Source organism: Acanthaster planci, linkage group LG06, assembly GCF_054643075.1.
Source record: "Acanthaster planci isolate LZ-2023a linkage group LG06, COTS_SCS, whole genome shotgun sequence".
NCBI classification, from domain to species: domain Eukaryota; kingdom Metazoa; phylum Echinodermata; class Asteroidea; order Valvatida; family Acanthasteridae; genus Acanthaster; species Acanthaster planci.
This window is the reverse complement of record NC_141782.1, coordinates 13,087,525-13,109,531: the sequence shown is the minus strand read 5'-3', so window position 1 is coordinate 13,109,531 and position 22,007 is coordinate 13,087,525. Positions and strand designations below refer to the sequence as shown.

Here is a 22,007-nt window from a genome sequence, read left to right as displayed (position 1 = left end):
TTATTTTCAATGCTAGGCCCATGTGCAAATTTGTGTTTTTCTACAAGATTTAAACCTACATTTCAAAGGAACATCGTGTTACATAAGAAAAATGTGTGGGAAACATGAAGGCCCATAGCATAATTTCCCTGATGACTTCGTACATGAAAATGTCATACTTCACAAACTGCATGTAATAGGATCTTTATATAAGCAGTCAGAATTGTTTGAGGGAAAACAGTGACAAGATGCATCGGCTTGATAAATGTTCATGCAGAGTTTCTGGCTTGTCTTGGCCAGAGGAGCAAGCAAGCACTTCTGAACATTACCCAAATTGGTTCGTAATTCGACCATATCCCCCAAAGTTCCAAATCACAAAATGTGAATAAACAGGTTTGTAATGTATACATACAAACAATCTATTTTTTCAAGCACCTCATTTATTAAATATATTCAAGTTTTTAAGTTGTATCTGTCAATTTGTCAAATAAAATTGAGGTTTTATCAAAACATCTTGTATGACGCCTTTTCGTTTTTAGTTGAATTTGTTCATATCGACGAAAGGCTTTCATGTAGGTGGCATAACTGAGGATAGTGGTCTCCCTAAAGAGGTGGAATGGAGCAGAGTTCTTAAAAATTGCACGCATTCATGTACAAAATTACATGTATGTGACGCATTTAAAGTGCGTAATGTGCACTAGTCATCATGACTCGTGATTAAAGAACGCCTCCTAAAATCTTCATTTTTTAAAATCAGCTACTTCAATTTTCAAGGAGGTAGGATGTAATGAATGAGGAAATTGCAATATTAAGTAAGCTTGCCATTTCTTTCATGCAACATAACTTTATTAACACTACACAGTGCTTCCCTGAGAAAAAAAACCACAGTGTGCCAGCCTGGGATCAAGCACACAACATCCTGCTTACTTCAAAATTTAATTTGTGCTGCTGCCACATTAACCCTAACCAAACTATACCGGGATAGCCCAGTAGGGCATTGTGTACAGGCAGACGCAGAAGAAGCAAGCAAGGCAAACTACTGTGTTGATTATTGTTGAATGGTCAATTCAAATCATTTTTGCACCAGGAATTGCAATAAATACGAAAAATTCAATCAACTTAGTGAATAAGCTCAAAAATATTTCCAATTGGTGTAATTATACAATTCACTTGAGATGCCACTGATTCGAGTGTCATTCCATGAAATTGAGACAGGGATAAAGTGTCTATGTTACATGTGAAATAATTTTCTAATCCTATTTACAATCAGGGATTTTTATGCGAGAAATACCTCCCATATGTCAAGAAAAAAATTTAAAATTCAGTATTTGTAAACAAGACTGGAGCTATTTGAAGCTACCATATACATGTAGTTCTCATTACTGTTTTTGAAATCCTCAAAATTTAGATTTCATATGATTGTCTTAAGTGCACCTGCCAGTGCGCATGAGTGCATAATGATTGAAGCATGTGGCCTGTTAAAGTTTTATGCTCCTTATGGGTGTTGCAAATTGCTGAAAAATCAATCAGTGTACTCCTTGCAGTCTGCTGTCAGTAGCTGTTGTGTCCTCAACATTGCGGCTTCCCTTCGAACATCGTTCAAGTCCATGTGTGCCACCAATTTAGGGGATGGTGTAAGTGATGCTCACACAACCTAAAGGAGTGAGAGTGAATAAAAGCTCGCTTGAATGGGGCTCAAACCCAACTTTCCTTTTTGTCACATACAAGAACGTATTCCACTTGCATTGTTTTTTCATCTCAAATGCCAGTTTTGAAGGTTTGGCAGCATTCTGAACTGTTACAATCCAAGGGTGACCAAAGACCACAGGCCTATTCCAATAAGTGTGATGGAACGTACATAATTAAGGTAATTCAAAAGATGCTACATAGTAACATTTTTTTCATTATTTACAGAAAAATAATAAACTTTGCAAAAATGGTTCTATAACTACCCAAAAAAATTAATAAAAAATAAAAGGGTTCCGATCTGCTTGGTTGGATCGGCCCAATTTGGTGACATGAACTAAGATATGGCATTTGGCCAAGACTTACTTTTGAACAAGAGTTAAAATCTGACTTTATTGCTTTTGAATAGTTATAGCATGCATAAAATTCTGGTCACTACTCAATAAACGTTAACAGCGGGGTTAACATTAGGCTTTTTACATGTGAACATCAACAGAAAAGCATGCATTGCAGTGCAATATGGAAAAAATCCATATATGGAGCCAGACCGAAGAAAATGCTTGAAAATGAGAACAAAGAAAAAAATGAAAATCGTTAAAATTGCAATTTTGGAAATCAAATTTGAAATATTTAACACAGAAAAACTCAAGTCAACGACCAACTCAAACAACCATCTCGATGCACTTACCAGGACCAGGATGATTAACTAATGATGTGGGCAGAAATTCATTACGTAGGCTACGGCGGTACATGCACATACCACAAAATGAAATATAAGGATAATTACGGTGAAGTGAAAAAGAATACTGCACCAGACCACAAGCAAACCAGGTCTTTTTTTCTAATTAATTTTTACATTTTGTGTAGATTTTATTAATTATATCAATATTATCACCACACTCTTTGGCACTAAATGACCTCTACATGATAAGCTGACGATGTTTCAATTAAGCTGAAGAAGAAATAAGACTTTGGTCTTGAAACCCAAATGTACTGATATTCAAATTTTACGGACTCACCTATTATAAAACAACGCCATCTTCAGATCTTGACATTTCCTAACTAGGCCTACATGTATTGTGCCGCCTCTATTCTTGTCGTTCGCGTTCTGTTCCGCCTCGTCTTTTCGCTTTTTTTTGGGGGGGAGGCCTGAATCTTGCCTCTTCGGTATACCATAGAAACTCAACCGCCGATTTGTGTCTTTGGGCACTGCTTCCAAAAATGGGACAAATACCTCCACCACAGGAAAAAATTGAAACCCCTCAAAGAAAAAACCGCCATCTCTCCTTTTCTTCTAATGCATTTCAACTTATACCAAATTAAATTTTAATCGAAATACTACAAATAATATTAATGTCTCCATAGGAAAGTGTTTGCCAATGTAGCCACAATACCACATGCTTTTTTGACGAGAAAAAAAGAGAAGAAAACGACAGACAGCAGTGACAAGTAGCAGACAAAAGCCACCAACCGGCATTTTGGCGTCACAAGAAGACTTTGTGTACATAGTTTTATGGTCGAAATGGTCAAAGAACAGTGCTTAAGTAGTTACACGCATTTTGCGAGTGAATTGCCAACAGTAAAATTTAATAACTCCTACACAAGCTTGGTCATAATATTCTTACCCCCCCTCGGGCATACAGATCCTATGGACTCCGTCACAGTAAGCAACAATGATTGTGTCGTGACACCACAGTCATTTACAAATGCAATAGAGAACCAGTGAAATGCAATTTACTGCAGAGCAATGTATTTCGTTTCATTATGTTGTCTTCACCACAGTCAGTCGTAAACCAGCGAAGTTCAGTTAAGAGCATTCGTCTTTAATAAAATTGCACTCTCCCTTGGTCCGACTCGAAACTCACAACAAATACATATATATTCTTTTTAACATAAGGCTATGCACGTGTGCCTGCACATTCCCTGGCAATGGGGCCAGAATGCAGAAAAACGAACCGTGGATTTCTGTTATAAGGAAAGGACGCGCTTTTTGCTAATAAAAAAGAACCCAACACTCCCCGACTCACATCTTGTTATTTTGTACATTTGCCAAGGCCCTTTCTCGGAGAGGCACGTCCTGTAACTATATAGTGAACCCTCAGCCGTGTTTGGTCGGCAGTTGGGAGAGTGATTGATGGTAAAAACGTTGGATTGGGTGTAATCCAGCATCTCGAGAAGCGAGTCGTTAAAGATTAAGAGATGGCTTGACATGACTGTATTTGCCTCTCTCTTCGAGGCACCACTTATAAACTTGTCACCATTTATTTCCCTTGCCCTGCACAAAGCACTGAGCGATCCTACTCAACATAGACATAATAATGTGATGTACCAACGATAAAGTATAGTGAACAGCAGTTAGTGAGTGCATGAAGCTTTTGTTTGAGCTCTGGATCTGAATAAAGCACCACCATACCCTAAGACACTGGCTTACTCGAATATCATTTAAGAAAGGAGGGCAATGTTAGATTGTGGGAGACTAACATTATGAGCGAAAAGCCATTTACAGACTCCATTTATTGGATTACGTGGACCAAAAATTATGAAATTTAGACGAAGCATTCAAGCCCAAACACTGATGCATGACCCTGTCCTATTACAAGATGCGAGTAATAATTATGTGCCTGTTTAACCTGTTTAAGTATAAGCCATTATGCAGCAAAAGTATATTATTGTCGCACCATGGCTTACTTTTTACCGAGCGTTTTGATTGAAACAGCCACGATTTAATGAGATTATTCCTTTCATCTTACCATAACCAAACAATAATTACAGCTTGTCTCCTGCTAACTTACATCATAACTCAGCATAGAAATATTTTGACTTACGGCAAAGTAGTATTGGTTTCTATCTTGATTAACAATTTACCACAACTCGCTCAAAGTCTTCTTTTATATCAATGTTGCCAGAGTCAACACGTACGTTAGGCAATATTCTCTGATGCAATTTATCAGCTGCCGACAACTTTTAAAGCAATTAACGTGACATCACTGTATCGAGAAATACTAAAGTCAAATAGCACACTTACCCGGTTGCAAAAACTGTAGTTACACAGAACTATTAAGAAAACGGTTTTAAGATGCCCCTTCGACGTAAACAGTTGCCGGGAATTTGAACTATGGGACAAATTGGACATGTACTATGGCCATTGGTGTTGATGGTACTGTTGGCCTTGACATTGTTATTGATGTTGCCACTGGCAGTGGTGGTATTTCTATTGCTGTTGGCATTGTTTTGCTATTGTTAAAAATACTGGCATTGGTAAAGCCATTGGTTTCGCTTTTGTGGTACAGGAGGACTGTACCAAAACGTTTCCTTAAACGCCTAACTTTGCAAGGATAATAAAGTATCATTTGAAATAACTGCTATTCATTAAAATCAGAGGTGCTACCAATGAGGAGATCAGAGTCAAATCGATCTGTCAGACCCTGACAGCAGAAAAACTTATTGGAATGGGTGTAGATTCCAGGGAAGATATCCCCGAAAGGGTAAGTCGATAATACCTTAGAGTATTAAGAGTGAGTATTTGTTTACAGATAACAGACGGATAGCGACTTTCCAACAACTCAAATTACTTTTGGCCATTTTAGCTACCATCGACTGGAGGGACATAAATTGATGTTCTGTTTTAGGCTCATTTAATGATAGGATTCATTGCGAAAAGAAAAAAATAAAAAATAATTAGGCATGCATTTTCGCTCAACCGTATTATGATACTGATCGGCAAAAACGCACGGATCTTGATAAACTTAGTTTGAGGGAAAATGCTGGTGCTCTGTTATTCTACAGGGCAGTGCTTTCTGCCACTTTAAGGTGACCTTTCAGGTAGGCATTCAGTTACCCCGTTTACAATTGACATAGCCTATACTCTGCACAATTCACATGTTGGTCATTAATGAACAGACTTACGCCCATCGGTTCTTTGGTTGCCAAACAATCACAGGAACAGCACTTAAGTGACAACCGGACAGTCTGTCGGGCTCTATTTCCGCATCCTTACATGCGAAAAGGCTTTGCAAGTTTGAGGGGTATTTGATATTAACCCCCATATGCTGTTGGAAATAAAAGTTAAAATGCTTGTCTCGCTCAGGAAACACTATTGCCCGTAACGAGTATAAGAGGAGAACTGATTAATCAGAAAAAAAACCAAAACAAATTCTGATGACCAACACGCTTAGTTCTGCCTTTGGGAAAGAGGATAACCACAGCCTACTTGAAAATTCCTCGGTTCCTTTGGTAGCAACTATTTAAGACACTATCTGGAACGATCAAGCAAGGATTTATTAATACTTCTATTTTCAAAGGATATCTGCTTCATAATGGATACCTGCACATGTGTGTTCTACAAACAGGAAAAAAAGAGAAAACTCAGATTGGTAACGGGCAGAAAATTAGTCATTTAAATTAATTCTGACTTCTCCAATCCAGGGGGTGCAACACACTGAAGGCTGTATAAGCCACTGATCAAATATCTCTTTTGACGACACTAGTTAAGAGTGTGTCTCCCTTTCCAAACTGCTTCGAGAAAAGTGTCAACAAATCTCTGCAATGAATGCGACACATGGACAGGGTAAAATGAGGCCTCAACATTGGGGAAGTTGATATGTCTGCTCACGGTAGTGGAAGGAGGCATCGGTGTCTTTGGAAACCTCTTGGTGTGTTCCATCATTTTACGTGTCAAATCCCTACACAATAGGACCAACTTTCTTCTGGTGAATTTGGCAATGGCCGACATGCTGCTGTGTCTGTACTCGGTCTTTTCCCGCCTATTTGTTCATGAAAGCTGTGCATTAATTCGTTTTGTTCCTGCAAGTGTTGGCGGCAAAAAAGTTTTCTGTTGACTCCTTCCATCTCGGTTTGTTGGATGGGTTTTGTCTCATGCATCAGCTTACAAACTCTGTGTGGTAACATTAGAAAGGTATGTTGCTATAGTGTATCATTACAATATGAAAGGAAACTCACAGCTACAAGGATGGAATTTCTGATTGCTCTGACGTGGATGACATCATTTCTCATTTCTTTTCCTCATTTTTTCACAAGAGGTTCCGGCAAAGATCCTGACAAGGCATGCTCAGAATTTCACAACGTTTCGGACAGTATGCTCTGTCCGTCGTCAGAGTTCCTCACGGTTCTTTTCAGAACCATACAGACTCACAAAAGAGATCGTATCCTTGCATGGTGCTACCGCAAGCTTTCCACCTTACCAATGAAAGTAGGGCATAATCTGGACGCGCTTTCAGTTTCGGCGCCTGCTGGGGATGCCAGTCGTGATTGTTGTGGTGTAGACCCCACATTCCCTTCTAAGGACATTTTAAATTGATTAGTGGGTGTCCCATAGCCCATGAACTGTTTAAACCCTAAGAAAGAAGGTTAGAGAAAGGTCAAAGTATCTTTTTTTAGTCCTCCTTGATTTGAAGGGGGCCACAACGGCCGCAAGCCACAAGGCCAAGCTACAATCAACCCCCCACTACGATGAAAAACAACAACAACAACAGCAACAAACAAACAACAACAACAACAAATAAGTGTCTATACATGAAGTAATTAGCATAAACAGCTTTCATAAGTGACGTCACAGCCTCTACGCAGCATGCATATAGTCGTTTCTCACCCACGTGACTAAATGTAAACAATACAACCAACGTGTGGACCACGGTGATCGCATAAATAACTACGGGCAGCTTCAACCACGTGCTAGCGCACGTGCAAAGGCATGCATGACTAGTTTATCTTGAATAGGTAGATTACCATCACAACACATCATAGGTCCAGCACGATCGTGACATCACAGGAAAAAGGTCTATAGAAAACCTCATCAGCAAAAGGACCAGAATATAGGCAAACATGGATTTTTGTCTTCATAATGGGACATGTTCCGTTGCAAATACCTTTTGACTAATTGATCCCTGTGTTCTTGGGTTAATGTACAAGTTTAGGTTTCAAAGAATCATTTCAAGGATTATCTACAATTAAAAAGAAAATTAATGCAAACCTCAACAATGCACCTTCACATCTCAGTTTTCCTCTTTTGGATTTTCGTTTATCTGTTTCAAAAGGTATTTTGCTACCTTTTTGCCGGGCTGAATATCATTCCATATTCATAAGCAATACTGCGATCCCAGAAAGAAAATCTGTATGTTGCATTGGTTTGTGCACAAAAAACTGCCGGTTTTTAGATTTTTTTGAATTTTTTCTTTAGTGATTTTCTCTTTGGTGATTCACTGCTGTGTACGTGAATGGCAAAAAGAAGGCACACAACTCTTTCTCAGCAGCATTGTCTTTAAAATGATATTGGGTTCACAATTTTAAAAGAAAATCTATGCATTTTAACATGTCTTCCCTGGTTGGCACAACGCAACAGCGCCCCCATTTTGTCCAGGAAGGCAAGGGGGTTTCTTTCTTTATGGTTTAAAACTGCATTTGTCACTGCGTTTTACTGAAAAGAGAATTTTATACATTATAAAGTCGAAGAAAAATAGGATCTTTGAAACACTAATTGCAGCTACATACATTTTAAAGCATGAGGTTGGTGAAAAAGGGATTTTCCACCAGTTTTTAATTAGAAGAAACTTGTCTTGTAATTATTTCAAAAAAGGACAACATTGGTTAGAGGTAAATGCTTCACAAGACAGCTACCCAAGCAAACAGAAAATAACCCGAGAAAATTGCAGCATAATTATACCAAAGTGATCACAGTTGATGTCAGTTTTCCATGAATGCAGCCAGTTTGTTAGAATTTATGGATCCCAACACCCTCAAACTCTTTCCAACCACATCATGCTAAAAGGCACTGTAGCACTTGATGCTCGAGGGGATGACCTGTTATTGCTTATATTCGCCTGGGGAGAGGCACCTCATGTGACTAGAGTAAACCCGGCATATTTGGTTGGGAGAAGGAAGATTAATGAATGACTGATGATCAAGATATTGGATTGGGTGTAATCCAACATCATAAGAAGCGAGTCAGTTAAGATTAAATGATAGCCTGGCATGACCCTAATTGCCTCTCCTTTTGAGTCAGTACTCAATAAACTCGTCATCATTCATTTTCCTTGCCACGCACAAAGCAGTGAGCGCGCTCCTACCCAACATGGACATGATGTGATGCACCAACGACTAAGTGTACTGAATAGCATTCAGTGACTGCCATACACTTATGTATGAGACTCCGGGTCTAAATAAAGCAGCACCCGTACACTAAGACACTGTCTTACTCGAAGATTAACCAAAAAGTACAACAATTTCAGATTGTGAGAGACCAACATTATGCTCAAAAGGCAAAACAGTTAAAGAAAACAATTTCAAAATGCACTGTTTCGAACAAATCGGTCATTTCTCAGGTCCACTGATGTTGGTGATACTGTTGGTCTTGGCACTGTTATTGCTGCATGTGCATTGGTCTATCTATTGCTGTTGCCGTTTGCATTGGTCTATCTATTGCTGTTGCCGTTCGCATTGGTCTATCTGTTGCTGTTGCCATTTGCATTGGTACAAAATCAGCAATAATCCCCACATTTGACAGTTTGAGATACTCTCATCATCATGTAGAGCAGTTCTTAAGCTTTCAAATGAGCCGCCTTGGAAGTCGGTAGCCCGCTGCATGCTGCAATCTCAAGATGTTGGTGCATTAAGACGGTATAGTGCCCGTCGTCTTGCGTATCCTCATTTCGGGAATGACGACCTTGAACGCGCGCTACCGCGTGATGGTTTTGGAAAAGTAAACATTGTACGGGTAGGTCGCTGGATGTATCAAAATGCCATAGCAACCGCCGTGTTGGAGAATGACCACGCCCGTGATTTTGTCACCAGATATAGAGTAATATGTGACAATGTTTTTGTGTGATTTTGCATTCCAATATCTTGCTTACTTTGGGAAATATGCACTCCTCAACTTGAAGTAAAAACATTCACACGGGACACGCAGTCATAATGAGGGCACTCGTTGTATGTAAATGTACATGTATACATTGTAATTTATGTACACATGTGCATGTGCTGCACTATGTGCGAGAACCAAGCATGCATGTTGTTACGTGTTGCTGCAAGATTGTCACAAACTTTGAATCCTAGTATCTTCCGAAATAAGAATGACTAGACAATTTTACCGACACCGGTGTATAAGAGTTTGGACTTGCATACGAGCACCCTAAAGCTTTCCCAAACCGGATAGTTTTCGATGTATGGTGCCTTGTAAAGTGGGTCTATGATATTTCTATGCTGACCATGGGCCCAGTCATTTAAAAAAAAACAAAAGCAGCGCTTCTTGCGTCGGATTTCAGGGTGCACCCTTGCAAAAAAACCCAAAATACATCTGCCGAGCTCATTAATAAAAGCTATAAACTAAAAAAAATTCTATATTAGAGAGTCCTGAGAGCCATGAAACTGAGGCATTGGACAAATATGGCTCTGAACCTCTGGTCAGAACTTTGGGCTTCAAATTCTGTGCAATTTGGGTGCAGTCGGGTCCGAAAGTGGCACTATTTGGCCGTTTTGCAGAGGGATGGTTTTCAAAATGACTGATTTTCTGGGCAGGGACATTTTCTTCATTTTAGGGGTGGTCTGCTTCTGGTAAACATTTCTCAAAAATTCATTGGTCAACCCCCCGAAAATTGAAAGGAAAATGAAAGGTGACATATTGATCATCGTTTTTCTGTGCAGCCTGGACACCTGTGAGAGTTGTGCGTATTTTTGAAATAATTGTGAGGTGTGGGGATTTATCACTGCTGTCTATGGGAATTTATTTGCAGTGGTGCACCCTTCAAGAAAGTATAGTTACAGTTTAATTCATGGCTTTGAATAGATAACTGCCAACTCACAACTCTCACAGGTGTTCAGGCTGCACAGAAAAACGATGATCGACATGTCACGTTTCATATTCCTTTCAATTTTTGGGAGGTTTCTCAAAATCAAATGCAAGTACTGACCATTCCATATTTCCCTAGCTGCTGTGCATGAAAACGGGAACTGATGTAATAATACGCTGAATAGAATCCCCTCACTTTCCACGTCATACAGTCCTCACTCTACTTACCACCGATCACAGATTTTATACCACTGTAATAAAATAACGAATAGGCTGACATTGGAAATACTTGTCAATTCGACGATAATTAAGTCATGATTCGTTTTTGATGTGACAGCTTCTATCTTTACACTGCAGGGTCTAGACCTTGTGATTTAAGCCTTGCCTTGGTCACAAGGCTTGCGGGTCAAAGTCTGGTCTGGAAAATCAAAACCTTTGCTCCAAGACTGGCTTGTACTCTGACGTGTGAAATGACATAAAGGATGACGTAATCATATGATATAAAAATAAGACATTTTATTATTTAATGATCAAATGCTTTATTCCCAGATCTTCCAGAATTGTGTTAATTTACTTATTCATACATTGGTTGAATAAGTCTTCATGTCCTGAATATGACATGAATATGCATACCAGGTTGTAGTCCATTCTTAAGCATGCTTTCATTATGGGCGGTGTGTATGTATTTAGCTGTGTGTTGGGTTTCACTTCACAAATAGGATATTGCACTTTTGTTACCTAATAAATCCCCCTTTTCTCATTAGATAAAGTTATGCCTCAATGAAAATCAATAAATGTGGTAACAGTTCAATGTGAGGGCCTGAGTGTGTGGATGAACAAAGGCTTTTCTTGCACAAGGGGCATTGTGAATTTGGTGGAAAATCACAGTTCCTGCAAAGCACCAGCTTTCTGGACAGAATATTTTTACATGTCTGTACAGTCTTTTTTGTCAGCTTTCTGTCAATATAAATAGATACAGGATTTGGATTGGATTTCAGGCTCAGAAACCCTTTTTACCTTTTCTGAGAAACACAGAGTTGTCAAAAGGATCCAAGGCCTAATCTATGCATCCCGTGTTAACCAATCAGAGCATAGGGTTTTGACCAATGAGAACTTGTGTTGCATTGAACTTCTAGCCAATGGGAGGGGCTCTTGTGCTGCGTGCTGGTTGGGGTTCACTTTGTCACAGCCCTTTTGACAGACCACATACAAACATAATTTACTGTGTGCTTGTGTATTACATGAGTCTGGGAATAAAGTTTATATATTCACTGACAATCCATATGCCATCTTTATCCGAGTAACATGTTGAATTTGCAAGTTTTTTTAAGGATATAGCTGCAATCAATTTGTTTAATGCAGACCTTCAAAATCAAAAGGAAACATTCTGTGTTAGTAATGTTAACCTCACTTCCAACTTTTGTTTCACTGTTTTCAAAGGGTGTTTCGTTGCCTTTTTCGTTTTCATGTTACCGAGTATACACATATCCATCAGCCCAACTTTGACGCTATAATTCCGGGAAGAAAGCCTCAATGAAACACTGGAATGTACAAAAGTGAATGATGGGAAAATGCAAGTATTAATACGAAGAAGCACACTGACGTATTCGCATCTTAAATTTTACACAACTGAAAATACGACAACTTAATTAAGGTCTACATCTTCAAATAAATTATAACAAAAGAGGAGAAGTGATTGTTCAGCCACAACTTTATTGAGAAGGAATTTGCTGTAAAGACGTTTCCTTCACAGGACAGTGCGCCTGAAGAGCTATACACCGCAGATCAGATCCACCACACAACACAACATGTAATTTAGCAGAACTATCGGGTTCCTGATTCGGCTTTCATTTTATGCTTGTAAAGAAAACGAGAGAACACCTGCCCCTCAAAAAGGGTGGAAAATGGCGTGTCATTCACATCGTACTGTGAAAGAGTTCAGACACGTAAACTAGCGTATAAGACTTGCCCATGTTGATAAGACTTGCGCCCGAATGCTTGCTCAACACCGCATAAGTTTTGGATTTTTCCCTCACCACTTTTTTTTTTTCATTTCTTGGGCGCAGAACCAACATGGCAATTTTTTTTAGGTATGAATACAGTCAACTAAAGGATTGATGCTTATTTTTTTTCATTCATAATCTGAGTTTTCTCAATTTTCAACAACGAAACCAATCCCAACCATGTTTGTGTCCATTTCTTCTTAGTGATCTCAGAACGAAAGCTTTGCATGAGGTGTATAGTGAATGTTTGTTGTCGCTGATTCAACAGTAACAGATCTAGGGTTGGCACAGTCGTGCGGCACTCGCCTCCCTATTTTTATTGTTGGACATTCATTTGTATTTGTTACAACAACAAATTTCGTTTGCTTTCAACTGCTCAATAATCAGACATTTACAAAGAGAAATTCTCACCAAAAATACGTCCCACATCTTCTTGGGTCACTCCAAAATAGCGACAAATACGTTGCAACTGCTGCTAGTTCTTGTGAATAGTTGATCTGCCCGATAAATTACGAGCAGGAAAATGATAAATCAACTCAAGAAACAAGAGCAATCCCTAGTTGCTGGAATTTTAACAACAGAAAATGACATCCAGAATGCAATGGATGTCAAATAGGTCAAGCCTTACGTTTTACCCCATACAATCGTCAATTCCCCACAGTAACCCGTGTTACTTTTAATTTTGATCTGACTGAAACTTTACTAGTGGTTTGATTGAAACAAGTCACGAATAAGATTGTTCCTTTCATCTTACCATAACCACACAATAATTACTTCTTGTCTCCTGTTACTTGTATCTCATAAATTTCGCGGCAAATGATACTTTGACAAACTGCAAATTAGTGTTGCCTCCTATCCAGGAACCAATCTTCTCTAGATCAACAATCAGTGAAGCTCGCTCAAAGTCTTCTTTTATCTAAGTGTCGCCGGAATCTACACCTACATAGGCAATATTAGTTCATGCAATTCTGCTATTAACAGCTTGTAAGGTATGCCCAATGTCAACTAAGGTGAAATCACTCTGTCGAAAACTAAGAAAGGAAAATAGGACACTCACCCGCTTTAAAGAAAATGATTGTTAAAAGCATTTACTTTTGTTGTAAAGAGTTTCTGAGAATTTGAACTATTGATTCAAATCGGATATGTTAAGGGTCCATGGTGTTGACGATCCTGTTGGTCTTGGCACTGTTATTGCTGTTGCCATTTGCATTGGTCTATCTATTGCTGTTGGTAATGCTTCGCTATTGCTGCTAGTAATGGCATTGATAACGCCATTGATGTTGCTACTGCAACCACTAGAACCACAGACCAAGCAAAGGAAGCAATGACGATAAGTGGACCAACATGACAATCGTTACACGTGAATTACCCTGCAATTAAAATATTTCCTATGGATGAGATTGTTGAAGCATTTTCTCAGAAATTGATATTCAGGTGGACTGTATCAAAACGTTCCTTTAAATGTCTTTTACAAGGATAGTGACGACCAACTGCATAGTATCATTGCAATAGCCGCCACGTATTGAAACCAGGAATACTGATAATTGAGAGCCTGGAGTCAAATGGATCCGTCAGACCTTGGTGTTGCAACGAAAGAGTTATTGGTATGGGTGTAAATTTCAGGGAACATATCTCAAAAGGGTAAGCCGATCATACCTCAGTGAGAGGTATTAAGTGTTAATATTTTTGTAGAGATAATAGATGGGTCAAAGATGCATTTAAGTTAGTATCGAGTGAAGGAGCGAAATGTACATTCATATACAGTGTATGGGCTCAATTTATCATAGGGTTCATTGCCAATGGAAAAAGAACAAACAAGCAAATGATTGGGCACGCATTTTCCGTTAATGTTAATACGATACATGTGCATTATGCACATATTGGTCATTAATGAAGAGACCTGGCGCCCTTGGTTCTTCGGTTGATAAACAAATAGGACAAGAGCGCTTAAGTGACAGCCGGACAATGTGTCATCAGGCTTTACTTCCGCATCCCTACGTTCGTACATTCGCATTAGACATTACCCTCCCTATGCGCTATTAGATATGAAAGTTAAAAGGCTGGTCTGGCCCACGGAAAATTTGTAGAGCCCATGTGAGTATAAAAGGAGAACTGATCATTCCAAATGACCAGCAAATGCTGATATAAGACTCTTTGTCTGCCTTTTAGAAAGAGGATAACCACTGCCTACGGGAAAATTCTTCGGTTTCTGGAATGATCAAGCAACTTTGATGTTGATCGTTACAAATTGGGTTCATTCTGCTCGATTTTGGAATGCTGAACTAAGGATTTAATTGATACTTCTATTTTACAAAGATACCTGCATCATATGGATATCTGCATATGTGCTGTTTACAACAAACTGAAAAAACCTGACTTGAAGGAGGCTGTGAATTAGTTTTCATTTAATTCCGACTTCCACATGTACACTTCCTTCAATCCGCGGGATGCAACACACCGTGGAAGAGCACCGTAAGCACAGGAATCTGTAGGGGCCAAAGATCGAAAATCTCATTTTACGACGTCAACTGAGAGTGTGTCTCTCTTCCCCGTTGGACCTTTCGACACCCAACCATTTGTAGAAATTGTCAACAAAAATCTCTGCAATGAATGCCACGCATGGACAAAGCGAACACGAGGGCTCAACAGTGGGTAAGTGGATTTGTCTGATCACGGTAGTGGAAGGAGTCATCGGTGTCGTAGGAAACCTCTTGGTGTGCTTCGTCATTCTACGCGTGAAATTCCTACGTAATAGGACCAACTATCTTCTGGTGAATTTGGCAATGGCCGATACGCTGCTGTGTCTGTACACGGTCTTTTTCCGCCTATTTGTTCATGAAAGCTGTGCATTAATTGATTTTGTTCCTGCAAGCGTTGGTGGCAAAGAACTTTTCTGTCGACTATTCACATCTCGCTTCATTGGCTGGGCTTTGTCTTACGCATCAGCTTACAGCCTCTGTGTGGTAACATTAGACAGGTATGTCGCTATAGTGCATCCATTACAATATGAACGGAAACTCACAGCTACGAGGATGAAATTTCTTATTGCTCTGATGTGGATTACATCATTTCTTTTTCCCACCCCTTTTCTTTTCACAAGAGAATCCAGCAAGGATCTTGACAAGGCTTGCTCAGAAATCAAGTTCTCAGACCAGACATTTCCAGTTTCTGTTGGTGTATTTTCATTTCTCTTTTGCTTTCTAATACCCATAACATCGATGAGTTTGGCCTACTACAAGATGCAAGTCACTCTCAAAAGACAAGCAAAAGCCCTCAACCTGCAGCATGCGAGGGCAGCAGCCTACGATCTTGTGATTGCCAGACAGCGTCTGGTTAACATGCTGACAATTGTCTTTGGAGCTCTAATTTTGCTGTTGACGCCAACTTACATGAATAGTGTCATTTGTCTGTATCCATCAGACAAGGCTCGTTTTACCTTCTGTGGTTCAACAGCTAATATTTACGTGAGAGCAATCAGTAATGTGGCCTTCTATTTAAACTCCGTCATAAACCCAATAATCTATGAGTTTAAATACAAGAAATTCAGGAAAGGGTTTCAGATAGCTTTTTGCAGCTGTTTTCAAAGGCGTGGTAATAATAGAGTTGACATTGAGATGGTCCCATTGTAAGTACGTTAGGCCTACTTCAGCACAAACTCACGTAACTGTAATGACACACCAAATGGCTGCAAAAGGTTAAAAAAAATAAATGTATAAAAACATGTACACTACGCTTAATGATCATGCTACATTTTTAACCACAAAACGAACGGTGAGAAGTCAAGTTTATCTTAATCCTAAACGAGCCAGGACGCTGAATCTGACCCCTTGGACATTTTTCTGATATCGCCGCAGTGCAATTTTGTCCAACAGCTGAGCCTTGGGATGTGCTTAGAGTAACTCTTTTGGTCAAGTTTGTGAAAATCAAACATAATATCATTTATTCTTGCGCAACGAGCATTTTCCAAGACAGGGTCTCCAGCCAATATATATATATTTTTCCGCTTTGGTGCTCAGTGCATGTGGGCTGCAGGCAAAATGAGTTGAAACTTCACATTTGTAATGATAAGGAGGATATTTGCCTGCATGCAAAGTTTTTAAAAAAATCGGGTTCAAGGGTGGGGCGTAATCCCCTACATCCTGTTGGTCGAAAAGGCATGTAACGCGCGCGTACCACCTGTCCACGAGCGTTGTGCCACCGTAGTAATGGCTTTTAATGCGAGCGTTTCACAGTAGTGCGCCTCCAAGAGTTTGCAACACGTTGGCCAGTCACAGTGAGAGAAGTTTGTTGACCCAACGCGCGTTTGAAAAGGGTCGACAAATTTCGCGCGTTGTGATTGGCCAACGTGTTGCAAACTGTTGGAGGCGCACCTTTGTGAATCGCCTGTCTTCTAGTGGTCGAGTTACCCTGTATCCCCCCAAAAATCCAAACTCGCCTACCTCTGAGAATTTTAAATATATTTTGCGCCTTGTGAAGAACTGCACAAACTCTAGTCTTGCATCAATAAATTTCTTGTGAATTTTATATACATAAAAAGAGCACATGGTCGTAATATAAGTACACAAGTAACATTTGTAATTTTTAAAAAGACCTTCAGGCATAATTATCGTATAAAGGGTTTGCTGTTGGAAAATACACATGACCTATCTGAAAGCTCTGAATAATTAAATTAAGTTCTTGAATTCAACAACGGCATATTTTACACACTTTATTAAGGTACCCATTCATGGTCCAACAGGGAAATGGTTCAGAGTTTTCTCCTCGAAAAAAAAGTTTGTGCATGTATTTGTAGCTTTTTGACTTTCGTCACATCAAATAGGTAATTAAGAATAAGAGAAAGGAGACCGGTGAACAAGATTCGATAAAGAAGACCTTAGCCATTTCTCCTTCTTCAGTAATTGGTGTAATTTGTGTTGTCAGAGCACTCAGAAAAAGTTCACAAGCTTACTTGGATCATGATCATGACCATGATCACCTGCTTACTAGTGCAGACGCCACAAGACAAAAAAATCGGCCTGATTGGGGATCAAATCGATTATTCAACCACTGATTACATCGATCTGGTGCAGATTCATTCAACAAAATAAGGAATGTGGAAACTGTGAGCTACTCACAATTGTGTCCGGCAGGCCTCATTTCACTTGATCAGTATACCCAAAAGCAAAAATTTTCCATGGGAACATAAAATCCTTTAGAGAAGAAATAACATTAGACTTTGAGGAACAAGTGTCACGTATGCTCAACTTTAAAAAGGGGGGGCGTAGCTCAACACAACACACTCATTAAGACTTTCTGACGTTGTACAAGGAGTTATAGAAAATAAACTATTGATGGGTTTCATCTTCTGAAAAACCAAATTTATCTCAAATACCACAAGCCTGTCATCTTTGCTCTGGATTCATGCATATTTTCTAATCATCTGAACATGTTTGATCACCACACAGACACTGGGGCTGTTAAAAAATAAAACCTCAGTCCTATCTTTTATCCATAAAGTCGATCAAAATCAATCTTAACCTCAATTAATTGTAATGTTCTGTTTCATAAATAAATTTTGCCCACGATTGGTTGCTTTTTTTTACTAAAAATTGTAAAGTTTTAGGAAACACCATACAAAAAAGCTACAGTCCATTTCCTTTCTGTAGTTCAAATGATTAAAAGTAAATCACTCCGGAAAAATTAGAAATCAATCCGTCTGTATCAATTTCCATATATGCCCTGTGAACTCAAATAAATGTTGAAATATGCAAGGGAGGCATTAATTAGCCATTTTTAAATTTTGTCCAGAAAGCATCTCTAAATATTATACAATGTACCCATCAGATAGATGGATTCACCACGGTTAAGTCTTGTCTTGTCCCTGTTTATCTAATGTTTGCAGAGTCCCTGTCCTTGTAAGTCCCAGATTGAAGTACAAAAGCTTTTAGCTTCACCCAATTACCTAGAATCTGCACTCTGTTTTGTGCTCAACTGTTCATATTAATTGTCTCGTGTAATAATTTAATTGTTAAATAAATGCATTTTGAATCTAATAACGTGCATTCGTGTCTTTGAGGAGCAATGTACTACCTATGTGTCTTTTTAGGGCAGTGCTGAAATAAATGTGTGTGCAAAAGAAAAATCTTATGCTTGATGCTTGACATGCTACCTGACACGAAAGCAAGTCTTTGAATGTCAGAAATCAGTGAAGACATTTAACGCACAAGTTCGCACATAGCTACTTGGTTCGTAATGTCAAAACCTTTTTACTGAGATATGGCTAGTACCATTGTTATTTTTGCAAAGTATAATCTCTTAAATGTATCGAATGAATGCGTCACCTGAAATGGGAAAACTGATCATAGCCACGTATAGTAATGAATGTCCAGTGTGATGACGTCATTGTTTTAAAATGTTCACAAAACAATTTGATCTTGTCTAAGAGTCTGAACCAAAACCCTTTATTTTAAAAAGATGCAAATCTTCATGAAGGTTGTCTCTGCAGCCACCTCAAAAGATTTTAGACTCATCACAGGAATGATGGATTGTCGGTATCCTCAGGGCATGTGTTGTAACGTCCGCTGCCTACATCAAGGGAAGTGGGGTGTATCGAGAACACCCTAGATTCCAAATATGTCGTTGCTGACGGTAGGCAATGATAGCCTTACAGACATAAAATACCTTTAATTAAAAAGAAGCCAAACTGTCTGCAGGTGCAGACCGTAATCTCAGGAAAGGTGCCATTCTTAAAACCCAAGGGCAAACCACTACCTCACCCCTGGAGTTACCTTAATTAGTCGAAGGCTTTACATCAAGAGGCAAAATTGGTGTTAATTAATTAACACCAATTATATATACATTATATATGTATATATATATATATATCCATCAAATATTTTGGTGTTTCTTCTCACGTGAAGTTTTTGTTTTATTTTGTTGTGTTGTGATCTGCTTTCCTCTAGCATGGCGTCATTATTTATGACCAAATGGCACATACCGGTAACGTGAAATTTTGATCAATTGCAAACTGTTATATTCATGCATAGGTTAATGCTTTAATCTTAAAAGTTACAAATACATCTGATTAGACACAATTTATCGCGCTTATCTGTGGTGCCAAGAACTGCTTTGGATATGTTCAAGCAAAATCAAGCAAAATAATCTTTCAACAAACATGACGTTTAGGCTAAAAAAAAAAGTGACTAAACAATGCCAGTTACGGAGGCGGGGAGATTTCTAAGACCTTGCAATCTGTAACAGCTGCACAGGGCAACGTGTGTCGCGCAATGAAGCAAGTAGTTGCTATCCCCCACCACCGACAATGGTCGAACAAAGATGTGGAGCACGCTTTGCCATTGGTTGGCCCGACGCATGTGCAAACTGATAAACATGAACGGAGCAATTGTCGTTGGGTGGAAGCGAGAGATTGGTGAGTAAAAAATCTTATTTTCAAAAACATTCGGTCTTGTGCTCTGAAATCCTCCTTCCACCCTTTTAATAGCTACAACTTACTCAAGTTTGCTGTCATGGGAAGTTTTGATTGAATAGCTTTGTTCCACCTGTTGATCAACTTTCAGGGTCGATTAAAACACCCACAGCGTTACGACTCCATGTGAACTACATTGGCTCAAAGTCGCACCGAGTATGACGGAGTAGTGTCTCCGAGTTCTCAAAGTACAGCTATTGACATAACTTGAAAATAACGTCAAATTAGCTTGCCCTCTGCCTTTCTCGTCAGCAGAAGTGTGTGGGGAATTAAGTTAATGGCCCATCTCAAGTCACAAGATAGGAACGTATCCTTCACCCAACATCAATTTGCAACATGCAACTGGTCTCACACTTTTGATTCCTTGAGATATGAATGTATATTTACTGTAAAGTGGTCACTCCAGTATGATTGCAAAGCCTGCATAAATCAGAAAAACTTTAAGCTCATAGGCTACGTAAAATATAAAGCTATTTGTACGATTATGGCGACCCCACTTAGTGAATTAAATTCAACCATGAATAAAAGGAAGAACATAGAATTTGGCAAGTAATAGCACAGTACATCATCGATGTACTCTTTTATTATGCAAACAATCACTTAATGTTGAGTAGAAGTACACCTTCGAAGTGCTTGTATATTAAACAGTAATGTGGGTCTACATAACACACGTGGGTGCATCAATATTAAAAATGTAGACGTGTAGCTGCATGTGACCATGGAGCCATTAAACACAATACAATTAACTGCTCCATGATGTGACATGCAGCACTTAATCTATTTGAAGCCATAACAAACCCAGTCTTGTCAAAGGCAGCGGAAATTAAGGAAAAATACTACCAGAAAAAGATAAAGCTTTTAACAAAGTAACATCGTGCGTGACAAGAATAAATTCATTATTTTCTATTGAGTCACCACAAGGCATAATAAGATTGAGCACCATGTCAGGCCAGTGGCCCACACTGAGAAAAACTGATAACATAATGGGTCATACAAAACAATGGTTGCAGGAAAACAGAGCTTGTTGTTTATTAGTCGCAAAATATAATGTTGCCCCGACAAGTATGGCCCAGCGCCCTAGGGAGAACAACCGGAAATACTCCTATTGGCATTATGATATCCTGGGGAACAACTGGATGCTGCCCTATTAAGAGGCTTTCGACTGTGGACTCTACTGTGGACCATAAAATCCCCACCCGGAATCTGATGTATCAAGATAAAGGGAAACAATGAGTAATTACGGAGAAAGGGCGACGACAACAGAAAACCGAATCATTACTTAAACACATCTTTCATCTCAAGTGATGCTGATGCATAAAGCTGTCAACATCTAAGGCAAAACGTATTGCTATAATTAAACAACACGAAAGCATCATCTTCGATGCTCTTTTAATGTAACAAATGAAAAAGAAAATCGAGCCATGAATTCAACTGAACAACTTGTAACAATCGGGAGCCAACAGGAGGCAAGTGGGTCTGTCACACACTGGCAGAAGGAGTGTTCGGTGTGCTTTGTCATTCCACTCGTCAAATTTCTACACAACATGACTTTCCTAATTGCTGGTGAACTTGGCTGCATTTAACTGCACCCTCAGAACTACATGTACACACTGGTTGACTTTGTGCCAGCTAGCATTAGCAGAAGAGAACTTCTCTGCCGACTTTTGGTATCCCAAGTGATTATACGTGACCTGACTTCACCCAGAGTAGCGAACACCACAATTAATTGTGGGCATCCAGTGCCGAATCAGGGACTTAATCAAGTCTACGGGGCTTATTGTCAGGGCTGCGCTACACGCAACTCACGTCACGAGATAGCAATCCGCCCTGGCCCTTGCATCGACCTCAAGCTCCTATCAGGAACTATACCGCACCACCAATCAACCCCTCAACCTACCGAGCCCCTCAACAACACACGCACCACTCGGACTTAGGCACAATCACACTAGGCTAGGTGACTTTAACCCTTGCACAGGATTCTCGACCCTTACCGCAGGATCAGTCCTTGATCAAGACGACTAGATCTAGCCTACGCGCGCCTTTTATAGCATTCGCGCTGCTCTGACCACGCCTG

The 22,007-nt window shown here is 39.4% G+C and overlaps 1 protein-coding gene across 1 annotated transcript; it reads left to right on the top strand.

Moving 5' to 3' along the window:
* The first annotated feature begins 14,833 nt into the window (after positions 1 to 14,833).
* LOC147798832 (neuromedin-U receptor 2-like) lies at positions 14,834 to 16,488 on the top strand. Its single transcript, XM_087138486.1, has one exon. The coding sequence runs from the start codon at positions 15,075 to 15,077 to the stop codon at positions 16,095 to 16,097; it is 1,023 nt and encodes a 340-aa protein (XP_086994612.1). The 5' UTR covers positions 14,834 to 15,074; the 3' UTR covers positions 16,098 to 16,488.
* Positions 16,489 to 22,007: the final 5,519 nt, after the last annotated feature.